The sequence below is a fragment of the Solenopsis invicta genome, chromosome 6, assembly GCF_016802725.1.
Source record: "Solenopsis invicta isolate M01_SB chromosome 6, UNIL_Sinv_3.0, whole genome shotgun sequence".
In the NCBI taxonomy this organism is placed as follows: domain Eukaryota; kingdom Metazoa; phylum Arthropoda; class Insecta; order Hymenoptera; family Formicidae; genus Solenopsis; species Solenopsis invicta.
The window spans coordinates 15,381,048-15,397,600 of NC_052669.1; the positions used below are offsets into that span (position 1 = coordinate 15,381,048).

Genomic DNA, 16,553 nt, shown 5'->3' on the forward strand with positions numbered 1-16,553 from the left:
TTGTGGATAATGGAGTACGTTTTCTCTTGGCGATGTATGGAGCTCCAATCACAGAATCTTGTATTAATAACTACCGATACTTGAGCTTCGCTAAATTGACAAGATTCAATACACCTGTCAAATTATCCTTACTCCCACCAACAGCTGCAGCCGCTCAACAGCATCTATATCGCGTCTATTACCAGGTACAAACTTGGTTAGGTAATGAGATAGATCCTGAACAGTGGGGATGGGTAATAAATAATTATTTATTGGAGCCCATAAAAACTTCATTACCACCTGCGCCGGATGCACTTTTCAACACAATTGTTTGTAATTTTACAAAAGGTTGTGGGTCTAATTGTGGCTGCAGAAAAGTGGGATTGCCGTGCTCTGCAGTTTGTGGTCATTGTCGTGGTCATGCTTGAATGTCACTCCTGATAACGATTCTGATGACAATATTAACATAAAAGAATCAAAAATATTATGAAATTAACACCACAGATTCTTTCATATAAGAGGAAAATAAAAATGTGCCAGGCAAAGTAGGAGAAGAAGTATATATAGAAGAGATGCCTGAAATTCACAGCAATGATGAGGAAGAATAATTTTATTTATTCACTGCAACGCACGAGGAACATTTTTTATTTGCGCTATGACAACTTTTGCGCAACTTGATTAATATCGCATTTTTACTTTTATGCTTCTTGACTTCAATTTTAATTCTTCATTAATACTCCATCCACTGTATAATTTAGTTGATTTTATTTATTTTTTAGAAAATATGGATTAGGCCTACAGGGAAAACCATGTAAAAAAAAAACGCGCCTTATATTCTACCTCGAAGGTGGTGTGGAAACAAATGTATTGCTATTAGTGTTCTGCGGACACTTTGTTGGCCGTATAACGTGAAAACGGTTGTTCGTATATGAAAAATGTATAGAACATTTGTTGTAGAGAACAGTTCAATCTACAATTTTTATAATAACCATAATTGACGTACGACTAATAGAAAGCGATATATTCACAAAAAATCAATTTTTGTGACCTTTGACCTCGAATAACTTTTGAAGCTAACACGATATCGATGGGGACTTTTTGCACCTTGTTTATAATGCCTAAATAAAAGTGTGTGCAAAAATTTAGCTAGATGGCATTTTTTCCGAAGTAAAATCCTAAAATTCCTGGGCTAATATTGGACTTCCGAACAAAAGATGTTACATACAAAAAGATGTAAAAGAGACGCGGAAATTTTTTTGACAATCGATGCCACAGGCGGAATAATTAAGCGCGGATCGTCGCAAGATTTACCGATATTTTTGTATCAATGTGTTCTTGTTCTAGTAAAAGTGGTAGTACACCTGTATTTCAAATGATCTTGTCCGATCACAGAGCACTGATGATCGCTTTCTTTTTACGCAATATTATTTCCGCAGGTGTACCTGTTCCGCGTACAGTTGTAAGTGATTTTGGATGGGCCATTTTAATTGCCATTTTTGACGTTTTCGCGAAATGTGTGAATTTCCAAGATTATTTGCGTAAATGTTTCGCTGCAGCAGTTTTAGGAAATATTGATTTAATTTCATTTTGCTATATCACATTGGACTTTGTCATCTTATTTCTATGGTCTCTAAATGAAAATGCTTAAAGGCAAAGATAAGTCCTTAATACGAGCATTTTATCTCCGATGCATTAGTCAAGCTTACCTCATGGATTTTTTTAAGGAATTAGAGTATTTTATGGAATCGTTACTGAGTGTAGCGTTAAGTAAAAGTACTGGTTCCACAAGCAATGGGGAGATATTAAGGTCCGATGTACGCATGCAATATTTAAGTAGTATAATTAAAGGTAGCAGTGCTATTAATGACATGTTAAAAACAATAGAAAATAAAACAGATGAAAATCCTAATGATAATGAGACTGAACGTTGTTTTGATGATTTTTCCGAACATGAAACAGATGATACCGATTGGAAGGAATGGAGCATTTCTGTTCTGAATTCGTCCAAAAAAATTGCCGAAGACTCGAGAGATGGTAGCATTATCAACGCTTGTTATAATCCTGATTTTACTGAACAAGTTAGGGCACATTTACAACAGTATTTACCCATATGGACAGGTGTAACGCGTTCAGTCTTTAAAAGATCTAGCGAAATTGTTGCGTCTTCTTGCATGGAAGCAGAGTTTTCAGATTTGAAAAATCGATGCTTTAAAGGCCAACTTCCCATAAAAGTTGACAAATATGTCATCCAGCATTTAAATTTCTTAGATAAAAAAATTATGCTGGCTTCTAATGAAAAAGACATTCCTATAACCGATGAATGTGTCATCGCAAAATAATTGTCAAATAAAAAATTTGTTACTTGATCAATATAGTAACGCAATAAAAATTGAAACGGCAGACTATCTTAGAAAATCTGCTATTTCTCCATAAAAACGTAAAATTTCTGAAGTCTGTACTGATGAAAGCTACGAAACATCTTTTATAAATTCTTCTGAGAGTATTATACCTAGTATAAAGATTGTTTTGAATCTAGAAATTGATGCAATAAGCAACAGCACATTTATGACGGAATGCGATTCAAATGGTGTAGATTCTTCTGCAAAACACAAATCAAATAATGTAGCTGCTGCAAAAAAAATTCCAATAATTTAATGGATATTGATAAAAGTCATTGCTGGAACATTTAAGAAAATTGGCATGGCTTAGTAAGTTCAATCACCAACGAACCTGATAAAGTTTCCATCAAAAAAAGAGTTAAGCCGTCTTATTTAGACAAATGCCCCAAATGGGACTATCTGAGAAATATAAAATCCTTTAATTTATCGCTTGTCATTAATGGAAACAAATGTGGACCTGTAAAAATAGAAAAGTTAACAATGACTTTACAAGACACGTGCGCATTTGATTCACTTTTGCAACTTGTTGCAAGTGGAATCGCAACACATGCCGCGTATAGAAATGCAGTTGACTCCTCAGATGATATATTTCGATTGGCAAAATCTCTTTTAGAAGATGGTAGAATATCATTAAAACATTATTATGAACGAGTTAATATTTTTAAAAAATCTACCCCTTTTTCGCGATTCGATTAAATTTTATACGTGAAGTATTAAATGACTTAATGTTAATTGTAATGTTGCTCATTTAGCGGATTATCTTTTCGAAAATAAGCCTAGTTGAACAATCACAACAACTTATACTTGTGGTGTTAAAGAATCGCGACAAACAATAACTTTGAATATCAATGTTAATATTCTTCCGCAGGAAGGTTTGCAACATATGCAACGTGCAATTAATGACTCAAGAAATAAGAATTCAATCTGTCGCAAATGTGGTATCATAAAAGAACATTGCATTTCTTATGGTAATCACATAATAATCGATCCTCTATTTTCATAGATTATCGTTACAATAATCAGCGACTAGACTTAAAGCACACATTCAAGTCTATTGCAAAAGTTATCACTTTAGGTGATATAAATTATATTTTAACAGGTGTAGTCCATTACATACAATATGATAAAAAAAATAATGGATATTACATTGCCTTTGCGGGTACACGATGGTACAAATATGATGATCTAAACAAAAAACGTGTAATAGCAAATTGTTTAGAAGAGATTAGTCCACACGTAATAATATATGTCAAACAGAATTAAATATATTTAACAAACGACATATGCACGTGAGAATGCGTAAACACACGCGCAAGCACGCACGCGCGCACGCAAGCTCTTTCTCTCTCTCTCTCTCTCTTTCACACACACACACACACACACACACACTCTCTCTCTCTCTCTCTCTCTCTCTCTCTCTCTCTCACACTTCTCTCACACACACACACACACACACACACACACACACACACACTGACACGTGTAACTGAGAGGGTTTGTAGTCAGAAAATACTGGAGGAGTGACGATTCCAAGGGTCCTGATCTCCGTTGCACACACCCACACACAAACATACACACACGGGATCAGATACCAGCCACGTCCACGCTGTTGATCCTGGATAACGCTGAGAGCAGGATCCACACGCATGCATGCACACGCACACGCTCACGCAAACACACACACACACACACACAAATGAGGTGCAAAATCCCAAAGTTCGATTATGTAATCTCAGTAAATCTAAGAAATCGTCCAAAACTCGTTCCAAGATAATATTTTTCTCTTGTGTGTGGTGCCAACACGTGGGATTAAAAATTGTTTAAAAATATGTAAACGCCGTAACTCTTGACGAACACTACAAAAAACTTTAGAACTATCGCAGAATTATCGGAAAATGCCAAAGAGCCGTCCAGAACCCTTATTAAAATGGTACTTTATTCTTGTGTCGAGTGCCAGAGTTCAGGTTTAAAAATTGTTTAAAAATATATAAATGCCAAAACTCTTGACGAAACTTATGAAAAGCTTAAGAACTATCGCAGAACTATCAGAAAATTCCAAAGAGCGATCTAGAACTCGCATTAAAGTAGTACTTTACTCTTATAATGAGATGTCTTTGTTTGGATTTTGGAAAATTGTTTAATACTATTAAATATGTAGAACTAATTTTAAAACTTACCAAGAACTATAGAACTATTCGAAAACTATAAGATTTTGTGATTTAATTTATTTTTTTCGTAACTTGGGGTGCCAGTGGTCAAATTAAAAAATTATTTAAAAATATTAAATATGCAGAACTATTCTTAAAATTTATCAAGAACTATAGAACTCGAGAATAGGACTATAGGATTTTGTGATTTAATTTATTTTTTCGTAACTTGGGGTGATACGGGAAGTTGGCACCCCATATCTGTAAAATTGAATTTTTTTATTCAAATCGACAGAACTATTGTTTTAATCTATCAGGAACTGTAGAACTATTATGGGTGCAAATGGAACTGTGATTAAAATGTTTATTTTCTAAAAATGGGGTGCCAACTTCACACCGGCGAGGACTTCGATGTAATTATCTCAATAATGGGTCCAGTCACCTTTGGCGTCGATAATCGCCTGGCATACTTTCAATTAAATTGACGGCATATTAGCGGTAAGGTCCTCCAAATTTGCCGAATCTCGCGAGATAACTGTTTTAGTATGTATGTACGTTTTCCTTGAAGTCTGTGCTTGATATATGCCCACACATTTTCGATCGGATTAACATCCGACTGCGACGGCCAATTCAATATAACGATGCTAGATTGCTCCTTTCACTCGATACAGAGTTTGCTGCGATGCTTAGGATCGTTGTTCTCCTGCAGAATTCAATCCTCATTTTTATTGGTAAACCAACGTTTGGCAGACGGTAACAAAGCTTTTTCGCAAATTTCTAACATTTTTTTGGTATTCAGATTATATGTAAACAGATGAAAATTGCCGAATCCTTGCTTTGAAAAGCAGCCCTAAAGATGCACTTTTGTTCCATGTTTAATTCGCTGCCTGTTGGTGGAGATTGATTAAGTTGGTTTGAGACTACTACGTGCCCACATGGAGTATTCGTCAGTAAAAGTTACGTTATTAAAATCTCGATCATTCTCGTACGCCCAAGCGAGTCACTTTTTCACATGTTTTTCACTCAATAGAATATTCTTTATTGTACTGCGGCATTTCATGTCATGAGCACGGATATGAGTTTAAATAGTTACATACGATATATCTAAACCTTTTTGCTTCAATTTCGCTTCTTTGACGCGGTATTAGGCCAGGATTCGGCGAAAACAAATTTACGATCATTTTATCGTCTTTTTTCTTCAATTTTCCGATCTACGTTCCGGTAAATCATCGACAATTTTTGTGACTTTATATTGCCGAACCCACTTCTGCACGAATTGTTTTGACTTCTTCATATATTTAGCAATCGCTGATTGCAACATTTTCGGATGGCTGCACAGAAACACAGCCTCGTAGCGCGTCGTGTATTTGCCACTTATGATCCTTAATGTGTTTTTCTTACAAAAGAGCAACAGCAACTGAATCTTTCTTTAAAATGCATCGAAGACATAGGTTTCCTCTATCGACTCACAAAAAATTGAGAGCAATACTCTTATCAGTTGTGAATAAGGCTGACCACGCTCTTAGTTAATAGACTGTATCTGCAATAATCTATTATACTTGCCAGATGTAATTTTGCTAAAAGAAAAAGTCGTTTTTTTTTTATCATAAAGAATCATGTCTAATACTCTACATGCGGAAATTTTGGAATATTCTGTATACGCCGATTTGTTTGATATTTCAGTATTGAAGATATGAGTAGCCTTGCAAAAGCCTTGCAAATTAAAGAAATAACAATAGATGGCAATCCAGTAACTTTAAATACTGATTATATCTCTTTTCTCGTTTCGTATTTGCCAAATTTGCAACTTTTATCAACAATGCAAATAAGCGAACAAATTCGAAGAACAGCAATGGCTTGGAGATTCTCAAAGGAACAATCGAATTCTGCTTTCCTTGATCTTAGTACACAAGTTTGTATGAACGTACGTAGAGAAGAAGTGATATCAAATGCTAAAACAAATTGGGAATTTCTCCGAACTAAAACTAAAGTTTCACTTGATAGTTCCACTAAATTGAACAATAATACAAGCAATAATATATTATTACGTACACAAAGTGCAAATAAATTTCATACTGTAAACCCAAAGAGCTTAGACAAAGTCAAAATAAAAGGTTTTGGTAGTCTCACTGCAATAAATGAAAATATGGAAGCACGAAAGATACATATAAAAAGGAGAAGCGCTTCTAGCGAGAATTTAAGAGAATTTAAATTAGAAGATACATCGAAATCATATCCTTTGGAATTTAAACTTCCACCTATACTAGATTCAATAGTAAATAATTTAACAAACAATAGATTTGAGAATAGAATATTGTCTAATAATAATAATAAAGAAAATAACAGTAAGAAAAGGCTTGAAAATGAATATATTGAAAATGCATCGGATAGCGAGACAGAGATTTCACAAAGTCATGAAAGTTTAAAAAGTGGTTTAAAAAGTCATCTCTTTACTTCTAACGTGTACGACACATCTGTAGATTATGACAAATCTGCAGTCTATAACGAGTCTACTATAGCGAAAGATGTATCCTCGATTACCGCAGGAAATTATGTTAAAAATAATGAGAATCATATACATGAAGCTCTTGCTATGACCCAAAATTTCTTAAAATATCATGATGCGGTAACAAACGAAAACAATGACTTAAATAATAGATTGTTTCAAGATTCAAAAGCATTTTATGATCGAGATGAACAAAATCATTACCAGTCGAAATCGACTATAAATTCTTCTGGATATTGTTCTTTAAGTTCAAAAACTAATAGTCTAGACAGTAGTAAATCATTATTAACGGATTCTAGCGTTTCGTTGATTTTTAAGAATGCATACAAATCTCATGAATGTGACAAGGATAAAGGAAGGATTAAAAGTGCTCAAACGAAAAAGATGGTATATTATAAAAATAATAAAGCTGCGACAGTTAGAGCAAAATTTAAATCTCTTGCTCCGCCAAGTCCACTTCCTCAACAAGTACCACCTAAAGAGAGAGAACAGGGTAAGTTAAAAGATTACATTTTTTTAGTTATTCTTATATCTTATTGATGTTAAAACTTTTTGCAAACAATTTATTCTTTTACACATTAGTGCGTCTAAAATAAAATATAAAAGGAGACAACTTTCTAGGCGGGGATTACTTAATAGAGATCGTTGGTCGATGCCTAAATATATATGGCCAAGGTGCTTTACGCTTTATAGATAGGACTTGGGACTTATCAAAGGCTCAAGATGTCAACGTCGTAAAATTTAATTATGTACAGTTTAACGATGTGGCAAAAATTTTAAGTAAATTAAAGAATAGATTTCCTCATGCGGAACATTTTGTATTTAAAGAAACTAACATCAATCTTCTTGGTCAACTAAATGCCTTAGCTGAGATACAGGGATTGACTAGTATACAAATAGACGCAGGAAATCCTATTGTGTCCAAGGACTGGAAAATGTACGCTATATTTCGCTTAGCTCATTGGGGACTTGCAATTATCAATGGCAAAGAGGTATAATATGAAAGATCTGTATATATAATTTGTTAAACCATTTAATACAGTTTGTGCTGAACTGCCATTTTAAGTGTTTTAAGTATCCACCGTACGTGTTACCAATGATCCACGTAACATGATTATTTGTAAAATAAAATGTGTATAGTAACTAAAAAATTACAAAAAAGTATTACGAAGAAAGTCTAATGTACAAAATATAATGCAAAACAAAGCAAAAATACTTTTATTAAATATTTTCTTAATTAAAAACTAACACTTGAAATAATTTTATAAAATTAACATTTTATATAAATATTTAATAATAATAATTTAATTATTAATTAAACATTTTATAATTAAAGTGGTACATAATGATGTTCGTGTGTGATAAAACAGAAATTTTTAATTTCTTTTAAAATAATCAAAAAATAATATTTAAAAGAATTTGAGTGTTTCCAAAGATAATTATATTTTATAGCAATAGAAATAATCGTCCAATTTTAATTGATAATTTATATAATGTAAGAATTTAAAATATTCATGATAGTATTTGACATCTCAAGTTGCAAAACTAATCGCAGCGTCGAGTGGGCCATTGGTAACTCACGTAATTAATATTGCACTATACGTCAAGCATAAATACATAATTATGCTTTCCAATGAGCAAAACAATATTTTTTTAACATTTTAAAAAACATTTTTTGCAATAAAAAAAAATATTTTTAAAAACTGTTAAAATTGTTAAAATTAATGGAATAACTCTTTTTTTTACCTTAAAAAAGTATTTATTTTAATATTATGAAAAATGTGTTTTTTATATACACATTAAATAAAATAAAAATATTTTCTAAAGAAAAAAAGAATTTTGTACTCTGTAAAGCTAGGCACTATGCTAGAAAATTATATTACATTCCCAATTCTTATTAATTGTGAGGATGCTTCATCCTAGCTTCACAGAAATTTTTTCTGAAAAAAAATTTGTTTCTTGGAAATTTCGAAGCAGTCACCTCTCCAAATCTGAATTACCACCAACTTGACTTCTGCAGTTTCTAAGAACTGATACTTACATAAGTGATGATAAATAAACATTAAAGAAAACAATTAAAAAATATTGTCTACTCATTGGGCTAATATCAAAAAGTGCTTCATGACTATTTTTCTTTATTGCCAAAACGTCTCTGATCTAAATGGAAAGTTCACGTTTTGTGTCGCGAGGATACCCACATGTTAATGAAATGAAAAACACTACATAAAACTACATTTATCATTTCCTTAACTTTCTAACAATTTCTTTTTAAGAATAATTTGTAGAAATAAATTTGTTATGCTCTTTACATAAAAAAAATCAATATTTTTTTTAGATTACAACTGAAGATGTGGAGCTTGCAAATCAAGAATATACAGGGCTTATAGATATAGTAATGTGTTCACTGCCAGATTCTTTATTACAACCTTTGTTACAAAGACTTCATTTAGAGAAGATACAGAGACAAAGCGGGGAACAAATTACTGCCAAACAATTTTTGTTTAATTGTGACCCGGCACTTCGAAGCGTTGTTGCCAAGGAGGCGTTACAATGGAGAAAAGGAAATGTAACACAGGTAATGAAAATAAAAACAAACACTACTATTTTTTATTTACAAGATGTTTTATTCTAAATTGTACGATAGCTAAAATATAAACAATAATATAAATCGCCAAGTTTTTTTATAGTAAGTTTAAAAATATTTCTATACATTTTGTTTATAGGAAGATCTTATCTGGAGACACAAAGGAAAAGTACACTTGCTAAATTTAATCAATCTCACTATAAATGCTATATGCAAGTTACAAATTCTAAAGAAGCAATGGCCATGCGTTCTGTATGAAATCGTTTATAATACTTTATCCGATTTTTCTAAAATGGATGTGTACATGAAGTATTGCAGCAAAATGCTCGATAGCAATAAATAATATCGTATTTATATCACAAAACGTAATACACCTCGATATTGTACCGCAATATACGTAATCTATGATTTGACTTGATTATATTATATGTCGCAAGAAATAATAACATATGGCTTGCTATGCAAACAAAGAATTAATATATACGTACACATACAGCAAAGAGGATTTTATATTGTTATTGTTATAAATATATTAAATACATTTGCTAGACTTGTATTCATGTATAAAACAATAAATTGTGTATAAACATTGTTAATATTTTTCTCTTTTTTATTTTTACATAACCAACGAAAATATGATATATACTTTACAATGTACATATATTATATATATGGTAAATATATAAAACGAATATATATTATATATATATATATATATATATATATTATATATATATATATATATATAAGATTATTTATTTTATCGGGATTAATAGTTTGAACACTAACAAATATTTGAATACGGACAATATCTCACTCCGTTTTTCCTATTCAAAAATTTAACATTGTTACTTACTATCTATTGTTTACAATTTTGTTATGCAATATTACTGAAAAATATGCGACTTATACTATTCGTTCATACGTTTATAAGTACTTATTGTGTACGATCATACTGTAATAGCAGTATTGTTAGTAATTTTTATATTGTCAGATCGTCAAAATTAACACATTTCATACAGCACAGTATCAATATCGTTGCAAAATATATTGTAATACAATGTTGCAAAGACATTGCTAAGTTTTTTTAACTATATTGCTTCAGTAATGTTGCAACAATGTTTAAAAAATATTATGAAAAATAATGTTCTGTGCTTCACTCGCGCGCAGTATTACGCGACCGCCGTATAATGCGACACAGTCGTAAGTTTTACTTTTCGTAATTAAATAATCACACAAGATAGAATATAAGACATAATTTTTGACTTACATTTTAATGATTCTTTGAAAGGGTGAGTTCTTAAAATTGACTTTAAATTAGAAAATAAATGAAATATATTTTGATTGTAAAATTTTTAGTTCTATAAAAATTAAAGTACGTGTTCGGATATGTGACGTTTCTGGAAGTTATGTATATGCTAAAATATATTAATATTATGTATCTAAAGTTTTATCAAAAACATCAAAATATAAAAAATTTTACAACATTTTTGCAATGTTGCAATCTTGCAATAATATATTTTCGCAAAATTGCTGTAATCTTTCTGTGCTGTATGGAATAATAGTAGTTAAAACTCAAACACAGAGCCGTAACTAGTGACACAGATGAAGGGAAGCCCTAAAATGAAACTCTAATTTAAAAAAATAAAAATAAAATATTTTCAAATTTAAAATTTCGCGTCGTGTTCTTAAGTTTGAAACCTAGGCTGTGTTTCGGAATATCACCAAAGTGCCTTTATGTATTATTTCATCTTTATTTAACATACGATGAATAAAAAGAATAAAATGATACATGGAGGCACTCGAGTAATGTTTTCGAACACAGCTCGAATCTTGACACTAATAGCATATTCGATTTGCTGACTCGAACCAAATTGATAGTCTGTCTTTTTTAGCTAGAAAAGAGATAAACTATGCAAGAAATGCAGCTAAAAAGAATAGACCACCGACTCGAAATCAAGTGGAGTCAGCAAATCAAATACACTAATCTAGGTTTTCGACATATAATACCATTACTGAAAATTTATAGTTTATATTACGTATGTTATAGATTTTCAGTACTAGCAGTGCATTTCGGAATGCAACCATAATCGATGAATTTGCTGAAATGAAGTAAAAAATGCAAAATTAAAATTATTTTTATTTATGTTATTTATTGTATATGTTAATACATGAATAATATTTCATACTTCTTGTACGTACAAAAATTATTTATAAATACTTTAAACAATTATTATGTTGTATTTATGTTTTCATTATTGTTTCATTCAAAAAAGGGCCTAAGAATAAAACTTTGACATGAAAATCACTTTGACACTTACCCAAGAGACATGAAAAGCTAGTTACAGCTCTGCTCAAACGATTAAAATACGAATATTGGAACATTATTTTGTACCGATAATAGATTCCACGCTGAACGAAATTGGCGCTTTTTTTTCTAAACAAGGTTCATTAATTGTAGTAGGACAGTTCCGTAAATCTCTTGTAGAAAGAAAATGATTCAAATCCCCATTCGCAATATACGATTGCGTTACCTCATTGAACCATGGAACCATTGTCGGGTATGCAGAATGGAAAGAGTGTACCTTTAGAGTGGGTTCAACTTCTTGTTTTCTATTGCATCCCAGAGAAGATAAAGTGCTCAATAAACGCGGGTGTGTTGATACTGAAATATGCAAGCAATCTATCATGAGTAAGTTTAATTTTTTTAGTCAATTATATATCAATAGTTATACATCAACAATAAGGCACTTTCTCAAAAACGTTATATTTCAAGAAATGAATTGCACCCAACAAACGAAAATAAAATTAAATGAATTAAAAATTGCAATTTATTTCAATAATTTTTTCGCGTTCTTGCTTCAGAATCCTAAAGTATTTTTGTAATGAACTCGAATGGATTGAAATATTAAATAAGCCAGCAAACATAAAGTTACAGTTATATGAATATTAGTTGCAATTTCCCACACACTTGTTATATAACATTTACAAATGTAGATTGGGTAATTAAACTTAACATTTATATAACTTTTGGGTAATTAAACTTAACATTTATATAACATTTATGTAACTTTGTGTTTGCTGGGAACCTAATATTCATCATTCAGCATATGGAAATGAATTCAAAATATTTAAAATGGATAGAAATGGATTCAAATAATTAGGAATTTGGATTCTCTGCGATGACCACATAAATCCATTTCTATCCAATTAAAGTTTAAGAATTCTTTGACCTGTTATGAAAGAAATAGACATTGGCGGTTCGAAATAACACTTAAATTGAATGTTAACTTCCAAACAAATCTTCAACTTGATTGTCAACACTCAATTTGAATGTCATTTTGAACCGCCAACGGCTGTTTTTGCATCATGTAAATCTTATTTAATCCATGAAATAAAATTAAAATTACAGGATATTTATTTTTTTTAATTATAAAAAGTTATGCGGGCCATATAATCCATTTTAATTTATGAAACGGGATTGAAATAAAATGATTTTTATTTTTTCAATCTAAAAGGAGTTTTCGCAGGTCATCCATTTTAATTCATAACATAAGATTGAAATGACTTAAATGTAGTTTTTTAATTCAAAATGTATTTAAATAAATTAAAATAGATTACAAATTTTTAATCTATTTTCATTTACTGAACATTTTGAATTCGGACGGATTTACGTCCCCATTATATTACTTTTGGATTCAAATGAATTGAAATACGCCATATTATTTTTAGATTTAGATTCAAAAAATCTGAAGCGTGAACTCGAAAATGTCAAAATGAATTTATTTCTATCTGTTTTAATTCATTTTTGTTTGCTGGGTTCTTAACACAGCCTAAATCCGATAAAATAACCAACTTCTGATTTAAAAATTAGTATTCAAATATACATGTATAGAATCTGTTATTCTTAACATCTATCTACTAGAATCCACAGTTTTGTAAATATACTCAGCAAACAAAAATGAATTGAAATGAATAGAAATGAATTCATTTCGACATTGTCAAATTCACACTTCAGATTTTTTGAATTTATTTAAATCCAAAAGTAATATGATCTATCCAAATTCAACATAATGAATAATTCATTTTGTATTTCAATTCATTAGAATACAAAAATAATACAATAGGGACATGAATCCATCTGAATTCAAAATGATAAACAGCGCGTTTTATATTTCAATCCATTTGAGTCATTTGGTAAATCTAAAAATACTCCGGAACTTTAAAATGCGAATTTGAATAAATTAAAATAAATTGCAACTTTCAATTCTTTCGAATTTATTTTTATTTGCTGGATAATTACTGGCATAGAGAACGGACTCATATTTTCATTCCTGAATCCGCATTATTGTATTTAACTAAACATACAGGAAACTGATTCCGTGTGCTCAATTTCTATAAAATTCAATATCTTTTTCGCAGATTCAAAACATGATTCATATGGATTTAGCCTATCATAGGTTTTTGTTTGCTGAGAAGTCTTATTGTATCCTGCGTATTTTCCAAATATTGTTCTATTTGATTATCACTTGTTCCGATCAATACAATATGCTTTAGAGAATACACACTTTCATAATTTTGAAGAACAAATGCGAACATTTGTTGAAAATTGGATTAACTCCAAAGAAGAATCTTTTTATTGTCGCGAAATCCATCTCTTGCCAGAATTAAAATAGGAAAAAGTTATAAAACTAAAGGAAACTATTTTGATTAAAATATTCCTTTATTCTTGTTTAAATAAATTAGTTTTTGAGAAAATAACTCCTCAAAATTAAATCACACTTTTAATATAAACAATTATAAGTAACAATTATGAACAAGTCAGTAGCTCGTATTTATAAAGAAAAAATAAAAGGCCAGAAATAAGTAAAAATAAATGTACCCAACAGATGGAAATAGATTAAAATAGTAGATATAGAAATAATATAGAAATAGATTCGTATAGTCACTACCAAATTCAAATTCTTGACTTTTTGTATTAATTTCAATCCAATTAAAGTTTAAAAATTTCTCGAATTCATTTTAATTCATGAAGTAAGATTGAAACAATGGAATTCCTATTTTTTCAATTCAAAAATATTTATGCGGGCCATATCATCTATTTTAATTTATGAAATAAAGAGAGTGAAATAAAGTGATTCTTATTCTTTCAATCCAAAAGAATTCTTTTAATCCAAAAGAATAATTTTCGCTGGTCACTCGATTTATTTTAATTTATGACATATATAGGATTAAAATGATGTAATTGCTATCCTTTATTCCAAAATGTATTGAAATAAATCCAAATAGATTATAAATTTTCTATCCTTTTAAATCCACTTCCGTTTACTGGGTGGCAACTTTGGTCTATAGAATTGCATGTACTTACATGAGCCAGGTAAACTAGGTGCGGTATTCAATCCGTAGAAATCCTGCGTTACGCTGATTCTCGTCTGCGTGAAATGTACGTGATGCCTTTGAAAATTCTTGCTTCTTTTACCACAGGCAGATTCGTTGTGTTTTGCTTTAGTGTAATAAGGACTTGCAGTGTCCATTGATATTTTATTTACCGAAGATAAAAGATTGTCGCCTTGTGCTTGTTGTTGCCTACGTAAAGCAACTTGCGCTGCCATCACTCGCTGTCTCTCGACAACTAGAAGACAACAAGGACATCGGCAATCTCTCCATGCACAGGATCTCTTATGACCTTTTAAGCCGGATATTACACCGTGATTTCTACATCTTGCACACTTCGGGCTTCTTAAACGTTGTTCCATATTTGTTGTACTTAAACGACACGAAGTATCTCCGTCAGTTTTCATTCTGATTTTGATATTATTTTGAGGAAGACTGAGAGAAAGAGAAAGGAGGGTACATACATTTAATCGATAGAGTATGTCAGTTTCTATCAAATCTCAAGTTGTTACTAATTACGAAAAGGATTACTTTTAAATTATTTAATATTATTGGTCGACATTAAGCACATTTATTTCACAATGTACGCAATTGTGCACTTTGTGATATTATAATTGGCACGTCCAACAAATCCCGCAAATGCATCGGATTTTAAAATTCCTTGTCTTCTCAGTCGTCTCTAAATTGAAATTTTTTGTATGTAAATCTCGTTTCTCGTTACGCACATTATCGATTGTATCGCTTCTCAAGTAACACCATAAACTTTGCATACATTATATGTATTTCTTTCATGCACCTTTCTTCTTCTTCGATAAAACTTATCTAAAAGTTTGTCTATCCAGAAATTTTATCTAAAACCGCGAGCATGTATCTGTTTGATTCTTGTTAAACACGTTGACTGAAACCGAGTTACTCGTCTTACTTGGGTGGAGAGGTACGTACTTGTAAGAATATTTCTCGTTTCTCACGAAGGAGGTATCATCCCATCTCCTCCTACGATTCAAAATATATTTTTAGCAAGCCGACGTACTCCCATTGGCTCGAAACCTCAGGAAACTCCGCCGCTTTCATCGACTGCGAACCAATGGATAACCATGTTTCTCTTTACGTTCTTGTTACGAGTAACTCTACAAAAAAATTCTTTATTTAAAGGAGATACCTCCTTTGATTATAGTTTACATGATGGAAACGTATCAGTGCCTTCAGTTAGATATGACAGCTAATTTATATATACATTGTGTACTGACACATCATATATGCGTGATCAAGTTTAATTTTCTTACATCTATTATGGTATTAAATTAACAGTCCATTCGTTGATTCTCAGATTACATAATGACTAGTTAAAAAATTAAAAATTAAATAATTAAGTTAAAAAAGTTAAATAATAAAATTAAATAATAAAATTAAAAACAACAATTAATTTAACTTTAATTTTAAATGAAATAATTCTTTATTTTAATTAGTTATTTTTAAACGTTAACTTATTAATTCTTTTCCTAAGTTTAAAATTTATTTGTACAAAAAAATTATAAAAAAAGAAA

The 16,553-nt window shown here is 30.8% G+C and overlaps 2 protein-coding genes across 11 annotated transcripts in view; one reads left to right on the forward strand and one right to left on the reverse strand.

The window, feature by feature from the left end:
* The window catches only part of LOC105199515 (leucine-rich repeat-containing protein 49), a 144,340-nt gene extending 134,127 nt beyond the window's left edge, over positions 1-10,213 (forward strand). For all 4 annotated transcript variants that reach the window (XM_039451244.1, XM_039451245.1, XM_039451243.1 and 1 more), the window contains 4 exons: positions 6,209-7,524; positions 7,653-8,023; positions 9,367-9,606; positions 9,755-10,213. In XM_039451244.1, the coding sequence (XP_039307178.1) occupies positions 6,209-7,524; positions 7,653-8,023; positions 9,367-9,606; positions 9,755-9,958 (2,131 nt within the window). In that variant the 3' untranslated portion in view covers positions 9,959-10,213. The remainder of the gene's footprint in view (positions 1-6,208; positions 7,525-7,652; positions 8,024-9,366; positions 9,607-9,754) is intronic.
* Positions 10,214-10,374: 161 nt separating this feature from the next.
* LOC105199516 (doublesex- and mab-3-related transcription factor 1) lies at positions 10,375-16,325 on the reverse strand. Of its 7 annotated transcripts, XM_011166659.3 has the most exons (4): positions 14,984-15,945; positions 12,150-12,280; positions 11,937-12,052; positions 10,375-11,717 (listed from the first exon to the last, which is right to left on the reverse strand). In XM_011166659.3, the coding sequence occupies exons 1-3, from the start codon at positions 15,414-15,416 to the stop codon at positions 11,978-11,980; spliced, it is 639 nt and encodes a 212-aa protein (XP_011164961.1). In that variant the 5' UTR covers positions 15,417-15,945; the 3' UTR covers positions 10,375-11,717; positions 11,937-11,977. The 7 variants fall into 7 exon arrangements, 6 of the variants coding, with proteins under 6 accessions (XP_011164961.1, XP_039306612.1, XP_011164956.1 ...); XR_850934.3 differs by having other exon boundaries at positions 11,937-12,280; XM_039450678.1 differs by lacking the exon at positions 10,375-11,717 and adding an exon at positions 15,952-16,325 and having other exon boundaries at positions 11,785-12,280; positions 14,984-15,381.
* Positions 16,326-16,553: the final 228 nt, after the last annotated feature.